At 38.8% G+C, this 15,903-nt stretch overlaps 1 protein-coding gene and 1 long non-coding RNA gene across 5 annotated transcripts in view; one reads left to right on the top strand and one right to left on the bottom strand.

Annotated features, from left to right (window-relative positions):
* The window catches only part of LOC131352001 (uncharacterized), a 103,887-nt gene extending 102,236 nt beyond the window's left edge, over positions 1–1,651 (top strand). The window contains exon 3 of the long non-coding RNA XR_009204466.1: positions 851–1,651. This is a non-coding gene — a long non-coding RNA (uncharacterized LOC131352001). The remainder of the gene's footprint in view (positions 1–850) is intronic.
* Positions 1,652–1,696: 45 nt separating this feature from the next.
* Positions 1,697–15,903, bottom strand: part of LOC131351885 (voltage-dependent calcium channel subunit alpha-2/delta-1) — a 99,655-nt gene continuing 85,448 nt past the window's right edge. For 2 of the 4 annotated variants that reach the window (XM_058387569.1, XM_058387570.1), the window contains exons 27-38: positions 15,073–15,176; positions 14,223–14,309; positions 12,292–12,359; positions 12,082–12,120; positions 11,881–11,952; positions 10,048–10,200; positions 9,786–9,838; positions 9,635–9,690; positions 9,415–9,532; positions 6,299–6,411; positions 5,583–5,665; positions 1,697–4,475 (exon numbers count right to left, since the gene is read on the bottom strand). In XM_058387569.1, coding sequence (XP_058243552.1) covers positions 4,362–4,475; positions 5,583–5,665; positions 6,299–6,411; positions 9,415–9,532; positions 9,635–9,690; positions 9,786–9,838; positions 10,048–10,200; positions 11,881–11,952; positions 12,082–12,120; positions 12,292–12,359; positions 14,223–14,309; positions 15,073–15,176 — 1,060 coding nt within the window. In that variant the 3' untranslated portion in view covers positions 1,697–4,361. The other 2 variants (XM_058387573.1, XM_058387571.1) reach the window with 2 other exon arrangements.

Raw genomic sequence — 15,903 nt, 5'->3', positions numbered from 1 at the left:
ACATGGCGTGAAGCCAGAAGATCATTAAAGTCTTGAGGCATTTAAAAGAAAATCATGACCTATCTGTGTTTTAATTGTGTGTGTGTGTGTGTGTCTGTGATCTACATTGTTCTTCTTGTTGGTCCCACTTTATAATATGTGCTTTTAAGAATTATGTAGCTGCATATAAAGAAAACAGGCAACTATAATGTAAATAGTGAGGATGTCTATGTGAGTATAAATTTACATTTCTGTCATTTAAACAGACACCCTTATCCAGAGTGACTATCCTTGCTCAGGGGCCCAGCAGTGCAAGCTTTGTGGACCTGGGATTTGATCTCACAACCTAGTCCAACGTCTTAACCACTAAGCTACCACATCCCCACATAAATAAATATATGGATTTATGGGTTATATTATTTTATATGGATTTATGGATATATATTTATGGATAATATATGGATTTAAGTGTATTTTTTATATTCCTTTTGTGGTATAGTTTTGTTGTAGAATGATTACTGAAACCAAGCAGATAGATTAAGTTGTCTTTATCCGTCACATATACATTACTGCACAGTGAAATTCTTTCTTCCTATATCCCATCCTTGGGGGCTGGGGACAGAGTGCAGGGTCAGCCATCACATCGCATGAAGAATTTGAACCGGAAAACATCCATTTATCCATTGGCTATACCCGCTTAATTCCTAATCAGGTTCACGGGGGTCTGCTGGAGCCTATCCCAGTGCACATTGGGCAAAAGGCAGTGGTACACCCTGGACAAGTCACCAGTCCATCACAGGGCCACATATAGACAGACAACCAATTTAGAATTACCAATCAACCTAACGTACATGTTTTTGGACCCACGCAGGCACGGGGAGAACATGCAAACACCACACGGAAAAGCCCCTGCCTGTTCGAACCCGGGAGACGAACCCAGGACCTTTTTGCTGTGAGGCAACAGTACTAAGCCACCATGCTACCCAACCAGAAAACAACAAAATGCAATTGTCCTCCTCAAGACACAAGCTTCAACTTTCAAGCTTGAAGTTACTGTTGGTAGTGACATGAGCCAAAGCAAATGTTGAATCCTATCTACCTACCTATGTTGTACACTATCTACATGCTTATTTGTGTATTTACTTCTGTAATCTATGAACACACTGTTAATTACATAATATTTGTGTAACAGTTAATATATAGTCGGACCAGAAATGCACACAACTAATCCAGGAAAATAGAATCTGTGTAAAACCTATAGAACATATTATGGGTAAAAATTAAACAATACATCTGTATCATATCTAGATGTCTTCTCAAAAACAGGGTATGATGGTTGCTATAATTACTTTCAGGGGGGAAATTGTCTGTGCTCATAACTTGATATCTGACAAACCCCCATTTTTATCTGATGTGTCACTCAACAGTATAGGCCATGCTGATTTTATTGGAATTTTATCTTTGTGAATGTTGTATAACCCTCTTTTCATGATGTCTGGGACTTGAGCTAGAGTTACCAGTCATCTTCCAATGCTTTATTGTGTAACTAGATATTGCAACTGTGATAAGACAATACTATGACATCATATATTACTGGGAAATGTCCCATGGATTGATGGTAATGTAAAGCAGCCCATAATGTCTCTTTGTCTTTGATGTTCTGAATAGAAAATACTGGAAAAAAAAGTAAAGAAAAAAAATCAAACATAGGTTAATAACAATAAACTTTTATTGTGAATACGTCTGCACAAGAATTAACACATTTGAATTGAATACAAACAATTTTTTCCTCATTTGTCATCTTCTTTGATAACATGGTACAAATGTATACAAAAATGTTTTCAGGCTTGTCAAATTCCACAAAAAGAGAAGGGTTTTAGAGCACAACCTGAAAAAGAGGTGGGGCTACAAATGCACAGGCCACACCTCTCATCAGCAGACAAGAGCAACTTCGATAAACAATCTAGAAAGAAAGCGGGTTTCTTCTCCTGGCACATCGAGCATCAGCACCAGTGGTACGTTCATGAGCACGGACACACAGCAGCCCAACGGGACGACACAGCAGCTGAGAGCAGCATTCAGAGAACACACACGTGCACACACACACACACACACACACACACACACACGCACACACATACACACAATAGACACCTACCGCCCCCACTTTACATAAGGAGGCTTGGATGCTTCTGTAAAGTCTATTTAATGATACATGCAAGTTCTCAGTGTTACACAGTACTGCTTCAGTCAGGACAGTTAGTTTGATGTGGACGTACTCTGTAACAGAGGGAACGTGTCCAAAAGTTCATTGATCATGTCCTCTTATGTAAAGTGGAAGTATTTTACTGAATATTAGGTCTTCTGAAATATGGGATAATTTGCCTAAAGGGAAATCTACACTTCTGTAATACACTAAAATGATGCAGGATCTCAAAATAAAAAAAAAATAAAAACATTTTAACGGACAGGTCCAATCCTTATAATTTGCTTCCTCATCAGTGTACTTTTAATACTTTTATGTACAATTTGCAATGCATTTGAGCAACAATGAGTAGCCATATAGGCACTGCTAAAATAATGGAATTTTATATATAAATATTTATATATATATATAGCTTTTAGATATCTGATTGTGATTTGGTTCGTTTTTTCCTGAACTTTTTTTACACTGCACACGGGAAAACGACAAGTCTAACATTTGCAGTGCCCATATTCACTTCGTTAAGAGACACCTATATACACAGAGTTTGGACACATCTCACATCTCATCCTTATCTGATTCACTTCAATGCCACATCTGCCTGAGGCCAAAGGTAAGAAAATTCAGACCCAAGGATCGTTCGGAGATTCATAAACGACGGCGTACGTAAATAACGCTACGGAATACAGAAGACGCTAAGAAGAAAACGATTCTGCTTCTGGAAAACTTCCTCCCGTCTGCGTCCACCTTCCACTTGGCTACAGAGCGACAAAAAATATAGTCCAATATGCTGTATTTCACGCGCATTTGGCAACCGAGCTGACACATGAACTTTTCACCTGAAACACTCAGCATTGTTTAACTTGATTAGTGTGACAAAACCACTGCTTCACCACAGCCTCAAAAAACGTGTCTAATCCAAATAAACGGGTTAAAAACAGCCATTTGAGGATCTCGCAAAAGTCATGCGCTTGTATTTGTGGACACAATAGGAAAGGTTATAATGACTCGATGTATGCTGATGCTGGCAGTCTTATTTCCTCTAGTCAGGACTGGCTGAGCTTCAAACAGTCAATCATTAAGCTTTCTTTTAAATCAGAACTGAAATGAATGCTAGCTGTTTTCTTGGGTAGTATTTAAGTAAGGCCAGAGAAAGAGAAGAAAACAAATACAGGTCTGAAGGTTTCTTCAGTGATCTTTTCTTCTGGGGAGAAAAAATAAGTGTCTCTTATGGATAGTAGTAATGAATACAGAACGTTCATAATTTGGCATGTGCTGTGTTTAACATAAATAAAGTGTTTCTTGCATCTCCGTGATGGACATCTGTGTGATATCATGGCATAGAACTCATACTGGAAGAAATTCTAGTAGATCAAGTATCTGTATGACAGATAATAAAAAACAGAATGATCAGCGGGCCAAATGTAGAATACAGTATTTGAGTTCGGGCCTAGGGAGAGAAATCATGGATTTCGTCCATAATAAACTCGACTTTCGTAATGATTCGTTGAATGGCAGTCAAATAATTACTTCATCTCCACCACTCTTTTGATGTGAGAGCGAATTACATAAAACAACCCTAGACACACTAGACGTGGCACCTCACAGTTCTTAAATCATATTTATGTGCTCAGATCAACGTTCGTTTAAATGATCCAACCGTCTTCAAGCCTCGAATAAGTGCAGCAGTAGCAGGCGAAAAGAAAAGAAAAGAAAAAATCCTCCCCCCAAAACAATGAACTAAAAAGTCTGCTACATTTTCTGGGAGAATCTTTCCCTCTTTAAGCAAGAGAGTCCCAGCGTCGATTCCTCATTAGCTCAGAAAGGAAACTGAAAAGATAAGTGAAATGTAGCTCTTTGAAAATAATAGTCTTTTATCTTTCCTTCCAGGAAACCTGAAAAGGACATGTGGAACACAGTCATGTCTTACTACTTTGTGCTCTGGTCAGCAGTGTGTGCACAGAGTGGGATTTTTTATTTTTTTATTTTTTTTTATCAGGAATGTATTGTCGAACATGATCAAGACTGAGTCAGGAGACCTTTCCGTGAGATGTGGTGGTTGTTTGTAATTCAGGTCCGGCTGTGAATGGTGGTTAGGAAGTGGAGTGTGTATATGCCGGTTAATTGCGTAATGATCAGTCTGTGATTAAGTGGCGGGCAGTCAACGGCTGTGTGCTTGTCAGGAGCAGCAGCCGGTTTCAGTGAGCAGCCAGAGGAGAAGCAGCTGAAGAGCTAGCACTGGCCAGAGAGACGGAATCAGACTACAACCACTGCCACAGTCAGACGCATCTTCCTACAGCCAATACAAAGAATGTTAGTGAGAACTTTCAGAATTATACATACTTGGGGAAAAAATGGACACTTGTCAGTAGATTAGATTACAGACGTACAGATAGACACGGTGAAGTTCAGTGGAATTGTGGATTAAGTGAAATTCATGATTGAAATAAATGCTAATGAGATAAACTCAAAGTTAGAAGAAATCTAACTATTAGCATGTAGTGGGTTCTTAGGCTCTCACACATAATCATTTGTATGAATAAATTCAATGATATTCTATTGGATATCCTAAATACCTCGCAGCACTGACCTTATTTTGAAGTGTGAGCATGTTTGTGTATGTTGGCTTGAGGAAAGGCTGAACTTCAAAAGGGAGGAAACACATGTTTATTTCCCTAAAACTCTCTCAGGGACAAGCTAGATACTTCCTATTGCCACAGCAGAGAGAAAGTTGTGGCGCCTTGATTCTCTGTGTGTTTATACTGACAGTGAAGCTGGAGATCGTAATCTAATCATGGGCATTTACATTTTATTTCTGATGTTAATGCACAAAATTGCTGCTTTTAGTTATCTCAGGAGCTTCAGGAGCTGTATATCGTATCAGTGTTGGATGTACTCTTTGGAAAGCACATTTCTCTTAAGCTACAAACAAACACAAAACTAACCATTATACACAAAAAAGAAACATCAGTATAAGGATGGAGGAAGATGAAGCCAAGGTAGAAGATGCACTGATGGGGCACAAAGGTTCATCCTGAGAATGATGGACATGATAATCAGTCCACAGTGAAAGTCAGATGAAAAAGAAAAGGAAAATAAAGAGAAATGAGATGAAAGTCGGAACAAATATGAATTTCTAACAAAAGCAATAAATTACATTCACAGGAACTAAATAATTTTAATACCAATATAAATAAATAAATAAATAAATAAAAACAACAAAGCATCCCTTAAAGTAAGTGTATAAGTATAAAATAATATATAAGTATAAAATGGTGTTTTTTGAGCTTTGAAGGGATCAAACAGACCCCTGAGAGATAAAACAGACTTTAAGCATACAAATAAAAGTCTCATCGCTGTCTTCTTTTGGGTTAGGTAGTCTTGTAACTCTTAAACTTACGTTAATGTTGTTATCAAAGCAGGCTTCTGGGCCTTTTCTGTAGCGAGGGTAAAGAGCCAGTAAACAGGGGTCCGGACCATTGGCTGATTCAAAAGCATCAGGAAAACTACACGTCTGTAACACATCTCACAACGTAGCCCTCTATGTAGTTTGACAGCAGCATATAAAGTAACATTAGCATGTTGTATATACACAGTGTCCTTCAATCCGAGTTCTTCCCCTGCTTCAATTCATCTCCATCAAACATCGCTTTCATAAACTACACATCAATTAATCAGGTGAAATCTGAAACCCTGCAGAACAGAGAGTGAGGACTGCCATACGTTCAAAATTTATTGCTAATGTTGTAAAGCTAATGTAGTGTCAAAAAGTCAAAAATCCATTCATAAATCCTAACATGCTGAAGTTTCTATAGGAAGAAAAAACCTTCTTTTTCACAGAAACTTGAATGGCACATAAACGGAATAAAATGTCTAATTTGTGTCATGTCATGGATGTGACTTGTATCTTTAAGATATACGACATATGATCTAGAAATTCACCTTGAAATATTAAAATAATAATTTTTGTATATCTATTTAGTGAGTTAGTATTTTTTTCCGGGATACTGATGAACTCATAATTCATAAGACGTCTGGACCTTAATAATGATTACGGCAGTTTCGGGTTGCACACAGGCTGCCGGACTCGGTGTTTAGAGTTCTGTAGAAGGATACAGGGCTGCTCAGCCTGTCTCACTGGCTTGGTGTCACAGGAAAGACAGGTGCTCTTGGCATCAGTAATCAAAAACACCAGGTTGGTCATGGGCAGCTTCTCTGCTCGGTACATTCTGGAAAAACACAAAAAACAAAGGCATATAAAGCAGACAATTTTATTGCATTGTATGGTATTTTTATTTAGGCTTTTTTAGGGTGCAGTTAAATTAAAGAGCTTTCACATCTGCAGCATTTCGTCCATTTAAAACAAACCCTGATTTTCCGCCTTGCTACAGTTCATTCATGATTATCTTTTTCCCATCACTGTTTTTTGCATGAAAGAGATTTACAAGGATATTCCCAGCCTTACATTTCTCTCAATCAAGATTTTTTGTTTGACAGAAGCATAAATTTTGTTCTCTAATAAGAGTGGAATCAGCTTTAGGAAAAGGTACTAAACTGTAGGATTTCAGTCCAAAAGATTTCAGTAGAGTGCTAACTTCAATACGTACGTCTGCTGTATGATTAAAACTCATTCAGGACCATTCTTGTACCTTTACTGGTACATTGGCATCGTTGAAAGAGCAGCAGAATAAATTCGGAAAGGGTCGTGGTTCAGATGACGTCAGCATTCAGTATGTGTAAATGTTTTTAGCTCACGCAAATCCAATTATTTAACTTTAGGGATTACTTGATATATACAAAGATTTAGATTGTGTAGCTCTTTGTTTTACAGCCATCACTAGTCATGTGGGCTCACTTCATGCTAACACAATAGACATGTGCTAAAGTCTTTAGTGAGTGTAATCTTAGATCAGCATGTCCTGTTGGAAAGCAGGTTTGCGGCTTGTTACATGCTGTCAACGCTGAATGGGTTTTCTGGGCAGGCACCAGTTTTTCTTTACAACATCCCTCTCTGCTTTCCCTCAGCTCCCTTCTTTGGAACAGTGTGACTCATGGCTTTGTAGTGTGCAGTGTAGAGCGGTGGGGAGAGTGTAACTCAGAGTGAGTGTGTGTGTGTGTGTGTGTGAGTGTGTGTATGCGTGAAAGCGCTCCATTACATCTCACCTGCACCTTCCGTAATCACTCACTGTTTACTGCAGCTGGGCACGCTCGGTTGAGCACAACAATCTCTGATCTCAGTAGTCATCAGGTCATGCACACACACACACACACATGCTACACACACAAATACATGGAACTGGTATACACTTATACAACCACCTGCGGCACAGCCCCCTACACACATGCACTCAATGATCAGAGGAAAAAGGGAATGCTACATATCCTGCTGTCTAAATAAGTGTGCTCTAAGCTCACAAGCACTCTCCCACCTGGCCACTGAAGAATGCTTTATTCCCGAGCAACACAGTGGAGAGCGTGATTCAAGCGCACTTAGATAACGTGCACATCAAAGCCCAACCTTCAGCTTGTTTAAGTGCCCATAAACTCAAAATGTAATTTTTAAATGCTCTTGGATGGCTGATTTTAATTATAGAGATTTGTGTTTGGGTCAAACTTGCTAACAAAGTGCTAATAAAGTCACATTTTCCTTAAAACAGACTTTCTCTGAACTTCTGTAAAAAAAAAAAAAAAATTGATTTGAGCAGCTCAGTAATTTTAGAAAATAAGCCCCATGACAGGGATTAGAGGAAAATAGTGAAAAACCTTAACTGCTGAACCAGTGTAGAAGCTAGCTGGTGTAAATGTGGTGCTAACTTTTCCCTGCAGAAAAATCTAGCCAAGATTTGGCTACTGTTTTATTTTTTAAATTTTATTTATTTATCAATTTATTTATTTTTGTCTGTGATAAATGCAGGCTAATTTACTGTGTTGCTAAATCTCAAACACTAGCGTAACAAATGCTATTGATGAACAAAATGTAATTATGATGAAATTGAATATGAAATTCGGACAGGTTTAGCCATTGGTTATTTAAACTAATAAGACATTTGGTAAAATTAAGACTCCTTTACTGTTTACCAGTGAAAAATGCAAGCTATTTCACTGGGAGTTATCTAGTGATGTAGCTAGCTTTCTTAGCCTTCTTAAAATCTGCTTAGCAAATATTACTCTGGAAACTTGTGGTGTTTTTTGATATATTTTGACAAGTATGTCTATTCCTAGTGGTTATATAAACTACTGAGAATATAATATCTCCAAGTCAGACTCTCCGACTGTTAAATAAAAGCTAATTTGTTGGCAGTTAGCTAGCTGGATAGCTAACCTACATAGCAAATACTTAACGAATGTTATTAATGGCAATGATGATATAGTTTCACAGGTTTGGCTTTTATTATTTAAATCATTAGGATTATTTATTTGAGAGGGAATATTTAAAGATCTTGCCATGTTTATAGGGATAAAGATGTTTAACTACAGCCTGTTTTAAATTAAACTGTAGAACTGTATGTACTGTAGCTTTACTGTATGTACTTGTACAAGACGTGAGAAGTGTGTAAGAGATGACAGTAGTTATAACTTTTAAATGAATCTTTATATTTAATTTGAAATTCAGATTTGAAATCTGGTTTTCTCCAAATCTCTGAGTATTACATTCTCCAGGCCTGAACAGGGGGCATGAACGTGTGAGGGGGAGATTGAATTACACCCTCTGAAAGGAGTGGCTCGCCGTCCCGAGATTTTGCAAATGGATTTCTTTTTTATGGCTCTCGTTAAACTTTACATGTCTAAAGTAGTTAACGTAGAAGAAAAACCATCGTATGCAGAGTCGCACGTGGGGCTCGTAAAGGCCGGCGGTTGCGGCGAGCCGAAACTCCAGACACCTCTCACTTTACCCCAGTTCCAGGGGAGAGAACGACATCGGGATTTATGGCCTGCAGGATCTCGGACACATCAAGGGGAATGTGGGATCAGGTTGAAAGTGTGGAAGTGTAGAGGTTTGGAGAGTCGAGCTGCCACGGAGAGAAAAGACGAGCAGGAAACCTGTCCTTCTCACATCATCGCCAATGAAAGAGGACTTATAATACCATGAATAATAATCCAGAAATTAGGGGCTGTTCCAAAGTAGGGGTGGGTAATGAGCTCTTAAAAGCACACACATACACAAATAAACAGAAAGAAAAATACAAAGACAAGGACAGAGACATAAAGGACACATATAATTATGTCCTCACCTAGAACAGTTTCCACAGTCCAGCACGCCTTGGAAAGACCTGTTGTCGTTCTCAAAGAAATATTGAGTCTGCTCTGTTATACAGCTCTCTTTTGAGTAGGCATCTGAAATATCCTCCTCTGAATAAGCCAGAAAACACACACACACACACACACTGTTTGATATGCAAATGCATAACCAGGTAGAGTGGAAAGAAATGTCATATTGTTTAGAAGACCTACCTGCGTCTAGAAAACTTGGGAAAGTGAGACTGAGGAGGAAATGCTGAAGCATTGACCTGAGAAAAAGAGAACAACTGTGTGCATCCTTCGCATCTTTCAATAGGATTAAACAGATTTAATAACACTGGGACAACCGCTCAAATCCGCTTACCATGCAGCAGTGGAGGCCCACCAGCCCAGACTTAACATGTCAGCTACGGTAGGCTGAAAACAGTACACACACACACACACACACACATACACACACACACACCATTAATATGCACAAGGACCTAGACCTAGACACAAGGACCTAGATGCTTGTGTGCATATAAAGACACAAATTCGATTTTTAAACATTCAAGCACACACTTCTCCACCACACAGGCACACACTCTCACTTTTCTATTAGCACTACACACACTCCCGCTTACCACATAGGCAGATCGTGGCCCAGCGGCAGCCTTTGGCTCTTTCTCAGGGTCGCACACTGACTGATAGTCGTAGGTTTTATTAAATGCGTAAAGTGATGTATTTAACAGTCTGGTCATTAGAATGGGGTCCACTTCACCAAAGAACTGACCTATCTAAAGAGCAAACACACACACACACACAAACACAAAAATATATTAGAATACGATGGCAGCTTCTTAACTGCAAATTAAAAAATAAAAAATAAATTGGCTACACCAAAAACTAAAAAAAGCTCTGCATTTCGGTGCAAACTGAAAAATGATTGTCCTTTGTGTCCTTTGCTGTGTGGTAAATAAGCTCATATAGTAGGAAATGAAATACTAAATGAAAAGGCTTCTAGATAATTTTGTGAATAATACTGAACCCTAAAAACAAACAAACAAAAAAATCCAAAAGAATTTTTACTTGAACATGACCAGAAATAAACACTGTAATGAACTCATCAGCACAATAAAACAGTAAAGTTGGGAGCAGTAACACCGGGGACAGTAAAACTGCTCCATAGAAGCTGAAAACTAAATAATTTATACTCATAGTGCTATAAAATGATTGTGCTGGTTAGAGATGTAAATTAATGTGAATACATTATTCATTGGACATCTGGTTGAGACTAGATTTGTGCTTTGGGACTGGGATGCCATGGAAAGCAACCATAAAGTCACGTGAGCAGGTGGTTTTTGCTTCCACTGCAGGCACGTGAGCAGTCAGATATGAAGCTCATTGGTCAAACAAACACCACGTTTATTAACATGAACACGTGGTGCTGCATCTACAGTACAGCATCCTATGTACCCCCCTGGTCTGGGTCAGGAAAATATAAATTAGTTGTTTGTTAATTTAAAATCTAACCAATTACATTTACAGAAAGTATATCAGGCAGGTTCAATCCCTAGTGGTCCATCCAGGGAACCAACCCAGATGCTGAGGGGTTAACTCTCAGTGCCGGTCCCAAGCCTGGATAAAAATGGGTGGGTTGTGTCAGGAAGGGCATCCTGGCATAAAACCTGTGCCAAAATCAAATATGGAGATTGGATGGTCTGCTGTGGTGACCCCAAACAGAGAGCAGCTGAAGGGCAATAAACCTGCGCACATCTTTAAGTGAGATAACTGGAGTAATATAGATAAGGCTGAGGAACTGTCAGAGCTAGAACAGTTGATGCTGACAGTGATGATACAGTCTTATAGTCTTATTGCTTTTCTCTCTCAGAACTGGACCATGTCTTGAGAACTTGTGAGAAATGAAACAGTTGCTTCTGATGGCACAAGTATAGTACTAATACAAAAAGATCAATGTATGTGCAACAGGGTATGCCCAACATATCAGGAACAGTCAGTACTTCTAAATACCATTAATCGCTCCGGGTTCCAATCTTGAGAAGTTCTAAAAGCATTTCTGAATCCTTTTGTATTAGACTTATAGTATTGGCAGCTAATGAAAAAAAGTACAGTTCCAATTTTCTGGTGTTAAAACCTTTCAAGTGTCTTTGGTATGAAGATAACCTATTTGCTTGGATACACTACTAAAGCATTATAATTTGTTCCAGCGTTATATGGGTGGTAGCTGTAAATCCATCCATCTGAGCAAAATGAGCATGATGCTCTGCAGGTATTCTGCTGGGACACAGTGCAGCAATTTATTTCAATTCGAATTTCATCCATAACACATTTTCGCTTATCTTGTTCTTTGCGGCAGTAAATAACATCTCTCTTGACTTGGATGATTACTGTATGCTTAACCAATAAAATGCACCTGTATTTTCCTGATAGACTGATGTGAGCACTGGGACTCTGACCTGCGTGATGTATTCATCCTGATTAGACATGAGCAGGAAGCCTCCATCATCCAGTATCACACAGTCCACATGCTGATCAAAACAGAGTAAACATGAGTGACACAGCAAATAAATAATAAAAAAAAAATAGGGCTGGACCAAATCAGACAATCTAGGATCTTCTGATCTCTGATACAGCAAACCACAAGACACATGCAGTACCTTATCATTCCTGAGGCAGCCACAGATCTCCTCCTTACACTGCAGGGAGAAATCGTGAGAGGAGAAAGCTGAGAATTGCCCAAACAGGCTTTGCATCATTTATTAGAGTGAGTCAGGCCTTCTCTGCTTCCAGACTGCAATATCACCCTGTCTACAGTCTGTAACTAAATGCCTTCCACATGTTCAGATAAGGGGAGTTGTTTCACTTACATTTATCTTCATGGTGGCGTTCATGAAGCTGTTCATCCAGGCAGATACATTGAGTTTGACTCCCACCACTGCAAGAGAACACGTTACACATCATAAACGTAGCGGCCGCACCATCAATGTACTCATCGTGTAGGGATATGGGAACCGACAGCGCTGTTCTGAAAGTTCTGTGCATTTTTCTGAGAAATACAACCACTGATGCCTGTCTCCCCTCATGTACGCTAAAGGCTGGGAGGATTAACAGAAGGCGGTGACACAAAGCAGTGAGTTCTAAGCAGAGTGAATATGTCATTTACAAAGCCATGTCAGGTATCTTAAAGGAAAATCAAATTTACACGACTTCCCCCATAAATGCCAAGACATGTTTGGTGCTTTAGTGTAATGTAGCTAACCAGTAATGGAAGTCTATCTCAATAAATCTCAATTCATTCATTTTGACTAATCAATTTCTCCTGGTCAGAGTCATGGTGGAATCAAGGAGTCTGTCCTTGAACCTTGCAAGTCTGGGACACACCCTGGATGGGATGCTTGTCCGTCAGCAGTATGGCATATGAAATTTTGCATAGACAGTCTACACACTGGTATGCTTTCGGGACGTTGGAAGGAATTAGAGAACTGGTTTTATAAATAAAATTCCTGCCCAACATTTCAAAGCAGAATTCTTCCAGAAAACACATCGGTTTATTCTTCAGTGGATAATTTCATGTGAATACTCTTCAAATGTACCTAAGAACTGCTGCTGTAATCATAAAGACAATCCGGTGTCACCCAGAAGCAGTTTCTGTTTTGTGTCTGGCTCCTCTGCATTGTCTGCAGTGGGTTTTCCTCAGTGTTGGAGTAACGCAAGTAATGTGCGTTACGTAATCAAGTTACTTTTATGAAGTAACGAGTAAAGAAACGCATTACTTTCTGAATTTACACATTAATATTTGCGTTACTTTTTTTGTACACTAACGCGAGTTACTTTTCAGTTAAATTAATCTTTTTTAACCGTTATGTCTTTACTGAATTAAATATATTGCCATCACTTGCGCACATGCGCACTCATGCATGCGTGGTAACATGCTTCAGAAACAGACATGGCAGGTCAGAGCTTTACGTTTCTGTGATGGAAATACTCTTATTATTTTTAAGTCGTCGAAGAAAAGGAGAAGGCAATAGTCGATCAAGTGTAGATTGTGTGCAGGGTGAAAAACTCTTGTCAACTGCGAAAAACAAACTCAAATTTAAAAAAGCATCTTCATGCAAAGCACAGCTCTGTAGAGTTGGAAGCGAGAGAGCCGAATGGTGACACCTGCACCCCGCCTACTGCTGAACAACAAAAGCTTGATTTCAGTTCACCACCAGGTAAAACAATTAGTTCGACTGAACTCAATGAATTGGTTTTAATTTAAGAAAAAGTAACGCAAAAGTAATGTAACGCATTACTTTTTATAAAAAATAAATAAGTCACTTTTTTAGGGAGAAACGCAATATTGTAACGCATTACTTTTAAAAGTAACTTTCCCCAACACTGGTTTTCCTTTTCCGATGTCACCTCTGCTCCCCTCATTAGATCTCGAAATCTATATCCATATTTCTGTAAAGCTGCTTTGCACCAGAATCTCATCTGAATTTGAAAAAAAAAATGATAAAAACGATAATATTGTTCCACTTAAATATTGTATATAAGGATTGACTATATCTGCAAATAAAAACAAAAACAAACAAAACAAATGATCTATTGGGTGAGACTTTCATTAGGTGTCAGTCACATTGCCTTTTGAAGCTCGAGTGCAAAATGTTAAAAAAAAAAAAATATCTTGGCTGATCGACGACATTTGTTGAAAATGGAAATAAGTGGAAAATTGTGTAAGTTTGATTTACAGTTGAACTTCTCCTCTAAGTCCTCATCAATTGAAAAGTGATCAGTAATTCTTTTGTGTGCTCACCAGCTGGTTTGAGTTTGTCTCCATTGAAGTTCAGTTCCACAGCTTTACTGACCAGAATACCAGACTCATAGCTGGACTCCCTGCTTTCTGTTTAATGAGGGGAGAAAGACACACACACACACACACACACGTTTGTCTTACTATGCTTGTAAGGGCCATACAGCAAGAGGTTTCTGTGAAAAAAAATAAATTAAATAAATGGTTTTCCTCATGAGGACCAGCCAAATGTCCCCTCAAGGTCATAACTGTCAGATTTTCATATCCTTCTGGGGACCCACCAAGATATAAAACATACCCACACACACGCACCTTCTAAAAGCATGTAGATGTAATGCCCTGAACTGCTGCGGGTTCTGATGGCAGATCAGAATTTCAAGCTAAAAAACAATAATTAAAAAACGACTTAAAGTCCCTGCTTTATAAATGAATAGAAAACCTCAGGAAAAGAAGCTTGACACTTCTAACACAGCATGGTTCTAGGCAGGGTCTACTGAGGCATGTGGTGTATTGTGTAAAGGAGTGGTGTGTGTGTGTGTGCGCATGTGTGTATGTGAGATTGATCCAGACCACACTTGCTTGCAGGTGGGGATTATTCATACGATGACATTCTTTAAGTAACACAGGCTTACTGCATCTTGGAAAGAGATAAAGCGTGTGTGTGCATGCATGCAAGCATCAAATAGACGAACAGCTGTGATCAGAAGCATGCCAATGAGAAGAAAAACTTACTCAAGAAGTGGTCTAATGTAGCAGACACACACAACCCCACCCACCCAACCTCTCTCTCTCTCTCTCTCTCGCACTCACTCAAACACCTGCAAGATGTGTGTGGGGCCTGGTAGCTGCTTACTGTTGACATAAGGGGCAGTGAAGATGTATATGTCATTGTCTAAACTCCTCTTGTAGAAACTGGAATCGAAGGTCTCTGCATTCTCGGTCCACTCCTCTCCAGCACTGAGACAAATACAGACATTAAATGGAATTATACACTTGGGGACACGATGTAATAGGAAAATAACTAGTGATTGTCTATTTTCATATAATGGCACATTCGGATAACGCGATTTATTCCTTTTATACAAAAGCAAATTGTGAAAGATTATACCATTTAATTTAATGAGTTACACAGCATCTAGTATATACACTTATAGTTACCTCTAATGGTGTGGAAAGCCCACAAAGCAAAAAACAGTAGTTCCTGTTATAGCAGCTATAAACCGTTAAACAGTCGTTCCCAGTTGTCATTTTCGAATGACTTGAATGTGCAAAGCCCTCTTGTCCTGAAGATTTTCCCCTAGCCAAAAAAACTTAAGAACTATTACTTGACTCTGGAGACTCCTTCCATAAACATGAAATACAGTCTCCTTTCAGTAAGCCTAATAATATCAACGATTATTTGTTGTTTCTTAAATAACAGCCCATCTTTAATGTGTCTATTATTAGGTGTAGCACATTCTAGAGTTGTTACTCTTAAATCAATAGCAGTAGAAATAAAACCATTTTAAAATAAAAAAAATATGTGATTTGGATTACACTTGGAATGGCCGTCCAAGCTGCGCTGTTGGAGAAAATGATTCAACATCTTCGGACCGGTTCGATCCGAGAATTCGATAGCTCTGTTGAATTAGTTTACTTAAATCATCTTCATTTTGCTGCAATGACTATTTACACCTCAACCACT

The sequence above is a fragment of the Hemibagrus wyckioides genome, linkage group LG04 (genome assembly GCF_019097595.1).
Source record: "Hemibagrus wyckioides isolate EC202008001 linkage group LG04, SWU_Hwy_1.0, whole genome shotgun sequence".
In the NCBI taxonomy this organism is placed as follows: Eukaryota; Metazoa; Chordata; class Actinopteri; order Siluriformes; family Bagridae; genus Hemibagrus; species Hemibagrus wyckioides.
Note: the sequence above shows the minus strand (reverse complement) of the source record. Positions and strands in the feature narration are given on the sequence as shown.